Source organism: Puntigrus tetrazona, unplaced genomic scaffold (genome assembly GCF_018831695.1).
Source record: "Puntigrus tetrazona isolate hp1 unplaced genomic scaffold, ASM1883169v1 S000000955, whole genome shotgun sequence".
Classification (NCBI taxonomy): Eukaryota; Metazoa; Chordata; class Actinopteri; order Cypriniformes; family Cyprinidae; genus Puntigrus; species Puntigrus tetrazona.
Genome location: NW_025048554.1, coordinates 8,961 through 22,644, shown reverse-complemented (window position 1 = coordinate 22,644; position 13,684 = coordinate 8,961). Strand labels below are relative to the sequence as shown.

General features: G+C 36.4%; 1 protein-coding gene across 1 annotated transcript in view; it reads left to right on the top strand.

Annotated features, from left to right (window-relative positions):
- Positions 1–13,158, top strand: part of LOC122335901 (acid-sensing ion channel 2) — a 36,985-nt gene extending 23,827 nt beyond the window's left edge. The window contains exons 5-9 of the mRNA XM_043233666.1: positions 5,510–5,663; positions 8,611–8,702; positions 8,782–8,861; positions 11,915–11,983; positions 12,109–13,158. Coding sequence (XP_043089601.1) covers positions 5,510–5,663; positions 8,611–8,702; positions 8,782–8,861; positions 11,915–11,983; positions 12,109–12,210 — 497 coding nt within the window. The 3' untranslated portion in view covers positions 12,211–13,158. The remainder of the gene's footprint in view (positions 1–5,509; positions 5,664–8,610; positions 8,703–8,781; positions 8,862–11,914; positions 11,984–12,108) is intronic.
- Positions 13,159–13,684: the final 526 nt, after the last annotated feature.

Genomic DNA, 13,684 nt, shown 5'->3' with positions numbered 1-13,684 from the left:
GTGCTCTTCACACACACGTACACACTCACATGTTTTATGGGAACATTTCATGGACGTAAAGGTTTTTATAGTGTACATACTGTATTTTTTATCCCCTTACCCTACCCCTACCCATAAGCCTCACAGAAAGTAACCAAAAAATATCCCCACACAGTCAAAAATGACTGGTATTACTATGCTTGTTGGGTACATTTAGTCCTTATAATGTAGTGAGTACCATGTCCACACGCTAGTCTCTACACACATTTATAATTAATACATTGGTCAAAGACTTTAAAGGGAAGTAACCATAACAAAAATAAGTGTAATACTGCTTTAAATTGTTGTTGTTTTCTGTTTAAATTAATTGTAATTATTTTGTACGTTTTTTCTGAGCCAAAAATAAATATCACACATTTTCCCTGATTTCTACATTATCTACTAAAATGTCATTCAGTGTAACAATCTTGTCAGGCATATTTACAACAAAACTTTTGTGAATTTCTTTTTTAATGATCTTAACGCCTCTGACATATACTGTTGAATGTGTGTTAAATTGGGTCAAAACATAGCATTTAATTTTGACACATTGAGAGTTTGCATTTCTTTTTGCTTGTAAATGCTCCAATCAAGGTTTTGTTCGTAACAGCATTCACGTTCTGATTATATCTGACAATTATACTTTTAAAAAAATTATGTAAAGTTCGATATGACTTATCTTAGTCCTGATCCTGCAGAACTCCAACACTGTATATTTTGTATGTCTCCTGTGGTCCATATTTTGTAATATTCTAAAATTTGACTGCACTGACATTGATCAGATGAGAGTAAAACCTGCTTTTTAGCTGAATCAGATAGATTTAATAATTGATGGATTTTGCAACATTAACACTGCTATTTTACATTTTATTACTGTGAAGGTTTAACACTGTACTGGCATCTGTAGCACTTGATAACATTTTAGGATAGGGACCAATTTTCACTTTAAACTAGTTGTTTTTAGCATGCCTATTTTTAACATATTGGATGTTAATTAGTACATATAAGACACATATTCTGCATGACCATATTCAACAGTACACCAATAATCCCAGTACCTAAACGTCATCAACTACATTAATCACCAGCCACTACTATTAATAACTAGCAAATTAAGAGTTTACTGAGACAAAACATTGTAGTTAATGGTTTAGAAATAGCAAGAATTGGAGCTTAAAATAAAGATGGACATAAGACATCCAAAATGAGCACTGCTAATGTACCTCAGTGCCAAAATTAGGAAACACTGTACTTTTCTGTAATATAAATAGGCTGCATCCAAAACTGCACAGTCACTTTTTATTATGATTTTTTTATTATTATTAAACAAGTAAACTCCTCCATATCTGACCTGCATGACACAAAATAAAATTCGTTTGTCATCCACAAAAAATCGCACACAGGCAGGTTTTGCTGTGTTGCTCGCTTTCACGGTTTGAGTCCAGATGTTTTTGACATTTTTTTCATCAGTGAGACTGGCTGAACGGATAAAGTGTGTTTTGAATCCTGATGTATCACTGGGCTCATTTTCATTCACCTAACAAACTCCAGTGCCACAAAATACACATGCCCAAAAGCAGCCCTTCATGAGTATTACTGCTCTGACCCTCCACAAATACAATTACATGGGCAAAACTCACGAAAACAGCAGCATGCGTCCCTCTTTCATTCTCTGCTCCACATCTTCCTCCTCTTTAGCTGTGTTTTGTTTTGAAGCCGCATCCTTGAAGAGGGTAAAAGGGCAAGCGGAGGAACAAAAAGTAAAATAAATGTAATAGAACAAATCAGTTTGTTTGCATGTGTGCTTGTGTCTCTCTTGCACAGCAGCTGGAAGCACTAGACTTTAGACATCAGAACGTAATATGTATAATCTTCACAATCTTCACCAAATTAGACTACATTAACTTAAGTAGAAGTAGAAAGTAGAAACTTTGAAAGTATGCTTGGGTCCCTTGCAAAATAATTGCATTTTTCTTCGCGGATCTTGATTCCTCCTGACACTGAGACTCCGTTATTGAACTTCAAATCCCCTCGTGAACTCGCACAAATTAAGTCATTATTTTGGAAATGTATTATTCAGGGAAAACAAAGACTTGAACTGTTTTGTGCACCATCCCTACCAACAGAATGCGGTCTGGCCCTCATTAACTCCCTCTCTACGTACCATCTGACAGTATATACCAGCAGTCTATCCCACACATAATAAGCAAGTTGGCTCCATGTTCACTAATTATCTTCCACTAATGAGGAAATTCAAATTAGAGCACAGCTAGGACTGTACATTTTCAAACGGCTCAGGTATTCATCACACGAGCCATTTCCAAAGATGTCCTCAGGTTATTAATATGTCCAATTTCACACATTTTTACCTTTTTATTAGAATGCTCTGTGCACAATTATGCAAGTTAAAGCCGATAGAGTATGAAGATGGATAGACCGGAAAAGTTGGAGTGGGAAGTCTCTGACCTCAGTTGACAAGTAATGGCACAACGGCACAGCACAAGAGGCTGAACAGCTTGTCCAAAACTTCCACTGCTGGCTTCAAAATGCTTGACAGCTGGTTCTTATCTTTGGCAAAGTGGAGAGGAAATTATCACCAACTCCAACTTTCTGTTCACAGCACCCTGAGGAAAGAAGGAATATGTATTTTCGTTTTCACCAGAACAATATGCAGATGAACACATTTAAAACTGAATGGGAGGTTATTAGAGGTATGAAAGGGAAATTGCTGGAGTTAAAGAAAGGAAAGATAAAGAAAAAAACAGAATGAGTGAGATTGGCAATGATAGAAAACACTCAGAGACAGAAAAAGGACTATTACAAGCAGAATGTTAATCAGGAAATGCTCAGAATGGAATGATAATGTAGTGCTTACAGCACACTGTGCACTGTAGTCTATACTGCCTGCTAAAAACAGTATTCAATGAGGAAATATTGTGCGGTGTTACATAAAAGTACTTCTACAATAGTACTCCTAAGAAATAAGCATGTTGCTGTATAGTTAAAATATTTCAAACCAATTAAAATTGTTTGTCTCTCTCGTGGTAGTCAAATATTGCAAGAAGGAAATATTACAAATTACAGTCAAAGCCAGGGCCAAAACCTGACGGTAAAAATAACAAATACCCATTATGTAAATGACGTAATGTTTTAATACTTATGTAAAATACTAAATCATCTGTTCTATTAGAATCATAGTTAGCTGAATAAATGAATAAATGATGATGGTAAAATAAGGTTCATTAGTTACCGTGAAGTAAGGACGAACAATACATCTACAGCCTTCTTATTAAACTCAGTTAATATTCATTTCAGCATTTATGAATACATTTTTTAAATGACAAGTTGTGTTTGTTAGCATAAGTTAATGCACTGTGAACTAACAAACTAACTATTGACTGTATTTTCAATAACTAACATTAACAAATAGGGTAATAAATGTACTGTTCATTGTTCATTCATGTTAGTTAATGCAATGTTAGTAACTAATAACTGATACCTTATTGTAAAGTGTTACCCTGATGACAAACAAAGTAGAATCCCAGTAAGAGATGAATCTGTTATTTATTCTATGAACCGAATAAAAATGTATGTATTCAGCATATTTAAATTGAAGATATGTTATAATGTCAAAACTATGAATGCAAACCAAATGATTTCACTATATGTTTTAATAAAAAGCAAAGATGGCTAAAATGTACATCTAATTAATGGAAAAACTGAATGATACTTTACCTTTTACCCTTACAATAACTATAACTTTACTATATTATGTTATAAATATACTGTACCATATTGTGCTATAAACAAAAAAGCCTATCTTTGATGCAGCATGCTTTGATTGTATGCTGTACATTTTGACAGATCAGTTGAATTTTCCATGCATGCAGAAAAGGTCTGTGCACTGTTTATATTTTGTACTGTTGAAGTAGTACAAGTAGTGCTGTAATATGAAACTCCCAACTATTTTCTATAAAACATCCCTTGTGGTTTGAAGCACAGGATCTGCCACTGGCAATGTTTGAAGGAAACAATGTGAAAGTTATGGGAATGCGAACGGTGCTGCAAAGTTCATACAGAACGATGGATTTAGCACAAGATTATAGCAGATTTAATAGCCCTGTGTTGGTGTGTGTGTTTTCTGTCCAATTTTCTGTGAGTGAGTGCGTGTAGAGGAGGTTAAATCTGACTTAATTCTCCAATTAAATTATGTGACTTTAGCATCATCTCCAACAGCAGGGTGAGAGAGAGGGTTGGAGAAGAAACAGAGGTGGAGATAGAAAAGGTCAAGGAAGGAGGAATTTAAAAATGTTTCTGTGAAAGGTCAGATTCCAGCTCCAGGTCATGCAAGTTATGAGCTGATTAGAAATCTGAGGAAGGCACAGCCAAGAGCAAAATATTCCAGCCATTGGCAACAGACAAAAGAATAGCAAATTATTGTCTTTTAGTATTTGACAAAAAAGGGGGGAAAGAACCAGCTAGGAATGTGTTATAAAACTAATTTTATTCTAGCCAAAACATAAAATAAAATAAAAATCCAACATTGCCATTGAAAAATAAGGCTATTATGATAAACAATAGCATGCAATGACCCTGTAGAATATCAAAAGGAATTTAAAAGGAATTGTTTAGTGTTTTTTAATCTTCTGTAGCTCCCCTGTAATTTTCTTAAACTGCCCAGCTGCAAGACACTGGATGGAAATCACAGTCCCAATGCAATGCGTGGGAGAATGATAAAGACCCAGGAATCAGATATGAATTTTATATCCAGTAGAGTCTTTTTGGAGAATACTTATTTGATCCTATGAGGATGCTTTAAGTTCGGTTCCAAACTATGATTGGCATTCCAATTGCATCCTGTACACATTGCTTAGACTCTTCACTATAGCACTGAGGCATTTTATCATTCACGAAACCTAAATGTCATCAGTTTTTTTTTTCAAGATAAATACTTTTACAGTAAATACGTTTTACCTGTCCATCAAACAGTCTTTTGTTTTCTCTGGAATGTTATAAAGCACTTTGACAGTATGATCCTTGCGGTTTATCAGATTCATAGTGGTGGTTTTCATCATGCTTGCAGTATCTCTCTAAAGGTAATCAAAAGTGCAACACATAATATTTTTCCAAGCCGTGAAGGGTTGACAGCAGCGATTTTAAAGTCTTCTGACAAGGCCAAAAGTTGAATTATACTCCAATCATGTGTGTGTGTGTGTGTGTGTGTGTGTGTGTGTGTGTGTGTGTGTGTGTGTGTGTGTGTGTGTGTGTGTGTGTGTGTGTGTACGTGAAAACACTAAAAGAGCCTCTGTGCAGTGAAGGGTAAGACCTCATGTTCTTTACGTTGTCAGTTAAGGAATGTCATACATAAAACCCAGGAATGCTGCCTGCTGAAAGAACTGACATATATTCTCCTTTCTTCCTTGTACCCTTTCCTGTCTCTCCTCATTTTCTTTTTTTCCCTCTCCTCTATACCCTTTCATGCCTTCCATAGCTGCTCTGTCAGCTGTTGAAGGCACAAACTGCATCTGCAGGAGCCCGTGTAACATGACTCGATACAACAAAGAGCTTTCCATGGTCAAGATCCCTAGTAAAACTTCTGCACGCTATCTGGAGAAGAAGTTCAACCGGTCAGAGAAGTACATCACGTGAGTACATCAGTAAAAATCACTTTCCCCTCAAATGCATCAAAACGGCTTTGGATTCAGCATTCAAAAAGGTCTCTGAAGTATATTTTTATGTATGTTGCAGCTTTTTCTCCACTATCCAAACTTTTAATTGTTGTCCTTGTAATACCTTTTACAAGTTTTAACTTTTACCTCATTACTGCCACCAATTTGCAAGATTACCAGTTAATGTTCCACCTCATATCAAGATCACAGAGATGTAGCTTGTTAATGATCACAGGCCTGCACTCTTATTGCAGGGATGAGCTGTGCTGTTATTAAGCTGGAGAAAAATTCTGAAATTAAGAATTGAGTTCAGTTTATTGACAATATTGAATGAAACTGCACATGAATCACAGGACTGGAATGAGTGGAAAAGGTTCAGAAAAAGAAAGAAAGAAAAGAAAGAAAGAAAGAAAGAAAGAAAGAAAGAAAGAAAGAAAGAAAGAAAAAGAAAGAAAGAAAGAAAGAAAGAAAGAAAGAAAGAAAGAAAGAAAGAAAGAAAGAAAGAAAGAAAGAAAGAAAGAAAGAAAGAAAGAAAGAAAGAAAGAAAGAAAGAAAGAAAGAAAGAAAGAAAGAAAGAAAGAAAGAAAGAAAGAAAGAAAGAAAGAAAGAAAGATTATTTTGAGAAGTCTGTATTGTAAAGACAATTTAAAATAAAATGAAAATTATGTATAAATAAATTGAATGTATACAAAAGATTTAATCTTAAATATATACATTCACATGCAAGTATTTAAATATGCATGATAAATATAGACATTATGCAAACATATATGTACACAAAATCTTTTAAATTGAACGCGATTAGTTTTAAGAGTGTCAGGCATTGGTAATCTAATGCCTCTGAATAACTGATCATCAAGTGTGAGCACTTCTATAAATTCAGACACTTTAGTAGTTTGCTTGTCTGGTGTATGTTCAGGTGTATTGTGTTGCTGTGTTCTTTGCTATCAATCTGCTATCAAAGAGTATGGCCATCATTCCACAGTGAGGTAGATTATCCACAAGTAGGAGGCATTCCAACAAATACACCCCAAGATCAGATTGTGTAATGCTCAGAGAAATGCCAGACCATCCAAGAATTTTACCACAGGCTCCACAGAACTCAGTTAACATGTATAAAGTAACAATGATAACACAGCTCAATGAGACAAAGTACGGTATGTTTGGAAGTCCTGCCAGAATCTATCTATAAAAAACGTGGTTTAGGTTTAATAAAGCTGCATTTGATCAAACCATAAGTCTTTTAGAATAATGTCCAGATGAGACCAGCAAATATACAACAGAACGACTGAAAAGAAAACCCAAGTCCAGATCTCATCCTGACTGAAATGCTGTGGTGAGAGCTGTGCATAAACTCAAGCCCACAAACCTCAATAAACCGGAGCAATGTTACAAAGAAGAGTGCTCCTCCAGAACAATGTGAGAGACTGATAAAGTCACACAGAAAACAATTACTTCAAGTTATTGCTGTTAAAAATAGATCTACAGGCAATTGAATCATACAGTGTCCTAACTTTGTTACCCATAGCTTTTCCATCTTTGCTTTATTTTTGTTAAATAAATAATGATTTGGTCTGATATTTCATTTGTAATTCACTTAAAGTACTATTTTCCAAATTTTAAGAACTGACAAGAACCAACAATTTTTTTTATTATGTCTTGATACAGATAACCATGGATTCAACAGGGTGTAATAACAAATAACAATTTTTTCCGTGACTAGATCCAACGACCCCGGTTGCAACACTGTACATGAGGAAATGGACAGGGTATTTTGAGAGAAAGCCTTAGTTGTTTCAAAGAAACTCCCCCTGTGTGTTGTTGTCCTACTTAATGTGTGTTTGAAATGTTGCCTCAGTTAATAGATGTGCTTCTCTACAATAAAAGCAACATTAGGACGCCAGGACAGTTGATGTGGCTCTCAGACATATTTATTTCTCTTCTAGACATTTAGCTGACAAGTTGGGAACACTTTTGCTTTGTGTCAGGAAGATTCAGGGAGATGTTCTTCAATATAGTGACAGATATCACATCCTCTCCATTCATTAGTTCATCGTCATAGCGATAAGCTTGTGATTGATGTGTCTGCAACGTGGTGCTATTGGGAATACTGACTTCTCTCTCTCTCTCTCTCTCTCTCACACACACACACACACACACACACACACACACACACAGAGAGATGTTGCTCAAGCGCAGAGTCAATTAAATCAGCATAAAGCAGACAGCATATCATCACTCTGGTGTCCCACTAGAGAGATAAGCTTTTCTAGACTGCTTCATTTTATGATGATAGAAAAAAAAACTTGTTTACTTTAACTCCTCCACACATACACGAAAATTATCGGTCATGCCAAGATCATTCATCTCTGCAGCATAATAGAGGCGTAATGAATGCTTGAGATAATGCTAGTGTAATTGTTGTCAGGGTTTGGAGGTTAACCCTCTTGCAGTTTACCAATAACATCCAATAACTTCCAATTTGTCTTTGGCCTGTTCTCGAGACTGCTGTGAGAAAAAAAAAAAAGCAAAAACAAAAATCGTATCCTAATCAGGTGACACACAGGATGAAATGTTAGGGTAGATGTCCACTAGCGCAGATGTACAGTAATCGCTAGAATAACTATAAACCATTTTTATAGACTTCCCTTCTGTCCTAAGCAGCCATGACATTTAGTTTTATTTCTGTTGAATCACATTGGTTAGCTCCACCCATTGTGAAATCTCATTGGTTTAAATAGCTTAATATTAAACATCAGAAATCTTCTGCTTGGAGTTGCTTGTGTTGCGCAGTGTATTTACTTCTGGTGTAAACAAACAAATCACTGTTTAGCAGGAAGACTGTTTTCTGGTTATGAATTTGAAAACTTCAAATATATATATATAACGTCAAAACATCACTCTTTGTGTTCTGTTGATGCAGGGACAATATCCTTGTTCTGGATGTGTTCTTTGAGGCTTTGAATTATGAGACCATAGAGCAGAAGAAAGCATACGAGGTGGCGGGTCTACTAGGTAACACAGCACACTGCAGCACCTTTCATCTTTCTGTCTCTCTCTGTTCCTCTAAATCATAAATATATTTATGCTGCAGGTGATATTGGTGGTCAGATGGGCTTGTTTATCGGTGCAAGTATCCTGACCATACTGGAGCTATTTGATTATGCATACGAGGTATGTCAACATCTATGTATTTAATGTAAATATAAATGTATAATATGAATGCATTTATTAATTTGTCATCATCATAATGGGATTAATATACCTGTTTTTTCTTCTTATAGTTACAAAATTGCAGCATCTACCATTCAACCATACCGTTTGGGGTCATTAAGATTTTATGTTGGTTTTATTTACACTTGTATTAAATTTAAGTGAGAGTAAAGTCATTTATAATGTTACAAAAGATTAGCATAATTGTTTTCAGCATTACAAATAATAAAACATTTCTTTAGCAGCAAATATGCACGAAAAGTCGTGACACTGGAGTAACGATGCAGAAAACTCAACGTTGCCATTACAAGACTAAATTAAAACATATTTAAATAGAAAACAGTTCTTGTGATTCCAGTAATATTTCAAAATATCATTTTTACTACGTTTTAAACAAAATGCAGTTTTGTTGAGTCGTGCTGAGACGTCTTTCAAAAACATTAGCGACCCCAAACATTTGAATGGCGATATACAAAATGAGTCTGGTTCACTTTGTCAAAAATGTGATGTGTGCCCTTTATGATCCTATTGCAAGACATATTCTGCATATATCTTTCTTAATAGTTACCAGCCACTGGCAAGAAATATATAAAATATATATATATATATATATATATATATATATATATATATATATATATATATATATATATATATATATATATTACATATTAAGCCAATTTTCACATGTATTTGGCATTTGTCGAGTGTTAATTCTGGACCTTGTCTGACACACAAACATGCTGTTCGGTGTCCAGGCACAGGAGACACTACACACCCTCAAACATGATGAATGCAAATGTTTTCAGAGAAACACACAAACACACACAGATTCCCCCAGACACAGTGACGGCTGTTGAAAACTTCAGTCTGTCTCTGGTGTAGAATGAATGACACTCTGATGGAGAGTTTCATCATAATGAGCCTTCATTAATTCTGCATTGCTGCTGGTCTCTTTGCTCTATGGACAGCAGCCAGCAGAAGCCCTTACACCACTCATACCCTCGGGGGCACACACACAGACACTCACTCATTTTACATTCTGGCCTGTCCTGTTTTAATGGATTTTTGATGCAAGATCACTTTAAAAGAACATATTTCATCTTAAAAATTATTTTGTGAAGCTTAAGCCACTCTGGATTTTAAGTCTTTTGGCAGCTGTTAGCAAAGCACATAAAAATAAAAGAAACACTAAAGCATTTAGCGTCGTTGGAAATGCATGAGAACTATACCCAATGCCCAATGAGATTTTAGCTTTAAAAATATGGTCATAAGACTGACCTTTTAGCCAGCGTTTTATTTTTTTTATTATTCACAAGACTAAATAATGTCCACGGGGCATGTTAAGCCTCCTCCGGTCCAGGGCAAAGGCTCCTCTCCCAAGTGTATGATATTATGAATCATACTACAGCTCATGCATATTGATTAGGTCAGCCTCACATTTATTAGTAATCTCCTATTACAACCCAGTAACGTGACCTAAGTAATATTCATGAGCTAGGCCTTTACCATATTAGGATCAGACTTGGCCAAAGATTTTCACATGACCAAGTTATACCAAGAAAAGCACAGCGACTCAACAACAAAAAGCAAGCTGCTCACAGAAGTGATAGTGCTCATAGTGAATACCATAGTGAGTCTGAATGAATATTTGTGATCAAATGAAAATGAAAATCCTGTAATCTCTATGAGTATGGATATTATTAAAATTCATGTTTGAATCATCTAAATCTAATGCACTCTTTAAAATAAAAAAACTTATTTGAGTTTCTCAAAACCACTATTAGGCAAGCATTGACATGCACTGTTGCCAAAGATTTTTAATGGAAAGTAGTAAAGCCTGCTCGAAAAGATGCCATACGCTAATTAGCATATTTATTGTAATAATTGCATCACATTTGTATTCTGTCAACCTTTGTCATTTGTTTGACTTTCTATTGCTCTCTAAGCTCATATACATTATTTTAATACAGGCAAATGCCCAATACTGCTGTTTTCATTAATATATGTTTCAGACAACAAGATAAATATTAAATAGTGGCTAAAATGCTGCCCATTAAAGGTTCTTTCGTGCCTGTAGATTGATTACTTTGTTCCAACAGTTATTAAAATGATTACGCTGTTGCATTTTATTCTTGGTGCAGTTTGTTTTCAAAGCAAAGTTTTTATGGACCAAAATTGTTAATAAGTCACGTTCGAGTAAACTGTTCTCTCATTGGTCAAAGTTCCACAGATTATTTTTCAGAATTCCGCTCATAGCTGTCTTCCGTTAAGATGGAACGAACGTTGTTATATTTACTTATTATTTTATCGTTTTGAACAGGAGTCCAGGTTTTCAATCAAGCTGAGACCACTTTGTTCTGGTGATGTCTAACCGATTGTTTTGAATCTAAACGTGATTGTCATGTTCGCACATGTCCAAACAAACCAAGCTAAGGCCGCCCCAGGTTTCAAAACAAAGGGTCAGGTGTGAAAGCACCTAAAACTACTCCCTTCCAAGCTGTTAATCTGCACTAAAATCCTGGTTTATAATTAAGACGTGAAATGTTCACTCAGATTAGAAGCAACCGAATATCTACAGTACAGAAAAGTAAAAAAAATCTAGCAACAAAGTCATTAAGTTGGTGACAGTGTTGACATCACCATCAAGAAGTTCAGTTTGTTTTGATTTCTGAAAGTTCTCAGATTATTTTATTAGCGTCTACTTTTCAAAAATCCATTCCTGTGGCATTTGATACGGGTGAAGTTCATTTGTTCATTGCCAACACTGGCATCTGCAGAGCCATTTTTGAACCGAAAGCTAGACTAAATTTTCCAAATCCAAATCGCAATTTTCAATTCCTATGTGATTTGCTGATCCCATGATCCCTCTGTGGTCAGTGCCCTGGGCTGCAACTCATGTCGCTGATTTGATTAACGCAGCACTGGCAGAGCTACAAAGCTGTTCTGAGGCCAGCAGTTTGAGACCTGATTTGGCAGTAAATGAGATGGTGGTTTGTGATGTGTGCTGGCAGGTGGTGAAGGAGAGACTGCTGGACCTGCTGAACCGAGAGGAGGAGGAAGAGAGTCATGGAGAGGATGTGGTAAAAAATAACTGCCTGCTAAGCTTCAAATCATTTATTTAGATATCACGAACAGTGGGTGGAATGACTGTGTTGAGCCTCGGGCGCACAGTTTTAAGAACGCTAACATCTGTGTTTTTTCTCAGAGTACCTGTGATCCGGTGGTAAACCATTCGGAGTCAATTAGCCACACGGTCAGCGTTCCCCTCCAGACCACCCTGGGCACGCTAGAGGAGATTGCCTGCTGAGCACCGTAAACCCCTCCAGACCTACAGGGGGAGCCGGGCCACTCCACTCTAATGGGTGAAGGACAGAGTAAAACGAGGGAAAAGTCTCTGTTGCTTTTTTCCCGGCATGTCATCATTTGGCACAAACATGACAACTGGAAGCCAAGGAGCTTCTCGAGAAACACGAGGACCCCAAAGTTTCTCACAAACACCATCTGTTTGTTCCGGACTCATGAAGGAAAGCAGAAGCCCGTGGACCCGTCAGGACAGTCACTTGTAAAAATAAATAAATAAATAAAGACAGACATGAAAACACGAGCATGTGAGGAACTGCAGATGCGCACGGCCTCGGCATGTTCTCGCGTTCTCTCTTTCTCTCTCTGCCCAGCCGCCATTTTGAAGTCTACTGCCAAAACACTGTAAATTATTAACGGAGAAAATGTTGTGAAACTGTTCTAACTGTGCATGTGTCGGTTTCATGCGTTACAATGCGGTTTTCTCAAACTTGTCATCCTCTCTCACGTGTGGAGACGGTTTTGTCTTCTTGTGCTGTTCGTTTGCTATGTGTTTCTGCATCTCAATTGGCTTCTTGATGTATCAGGGATGCATCATAAAACTGAGAGCCCCTTTCTTCTATCCTTTTTATTTTTCTATCCTTCGTAGACGAGCCGAATGGGTCACGGTACAATGGCAGCCATTATGAGCCCATTCTGGCAGCGTATGGCTCTTCTACATGCTTTCTGGATCCCATTTGAAAAATGAAGAACAGCGCACCGAAAAAAAATGTTTTTGTCGCTTTCTGCATAAGAGTAAAGTGATACAACTAGCGGTTTTCTTTTTGTTAAATGTGAGAGGTATTAATTTGTCGTTTAAAGCTGATGAGATACATTTTTGACAGCCATCATGATTCTGCTTCCCAAGTTATCGTAAGTGGGATATTTTCAAACATATAAAGGATTTAGAAGCGTTCATGGTGGTTTATTATGTGAGTTGTCTCTATACTGTTGTCTATGTCTCATCATTTCAGAGCTCTTCATCTGTGCTGCGGTTTATTAACACTGTATTTGCCATATGTTATCTGATATTTACTATGTTCCCACTGTGTTCTTTGATGATGGATGATAGACAGTTGAAAGGTGTGATTATGTTCTTTTCTGCTCTCGAACTAAATGTGAGGTTGCACTGTACATCAGTATGAATGAAGCCTCAGTTGACCCATTCATTCTTCAACATGTACAGCATTTCAGCAGGGAAATTTATTAACTGAGGCAAAATCATTCATGCAGAATGTGCTTTGGCTGAAAATATTGAAAGAGGGGTCAGTTCTGGGTGATGAGATTAAGCTTGATTGCATTTCTCAATTTAACTCCCCTCAATATTCAATTTAAGAATATTGACCGTGCAAAATTCAGTAAAAAAAAAAAAAATCGGAGCTGGTGTGTTAAAACCGTAGGAGAAGCTTTTGAATAAATTGTTCTGAGACATGAAGGCGCTG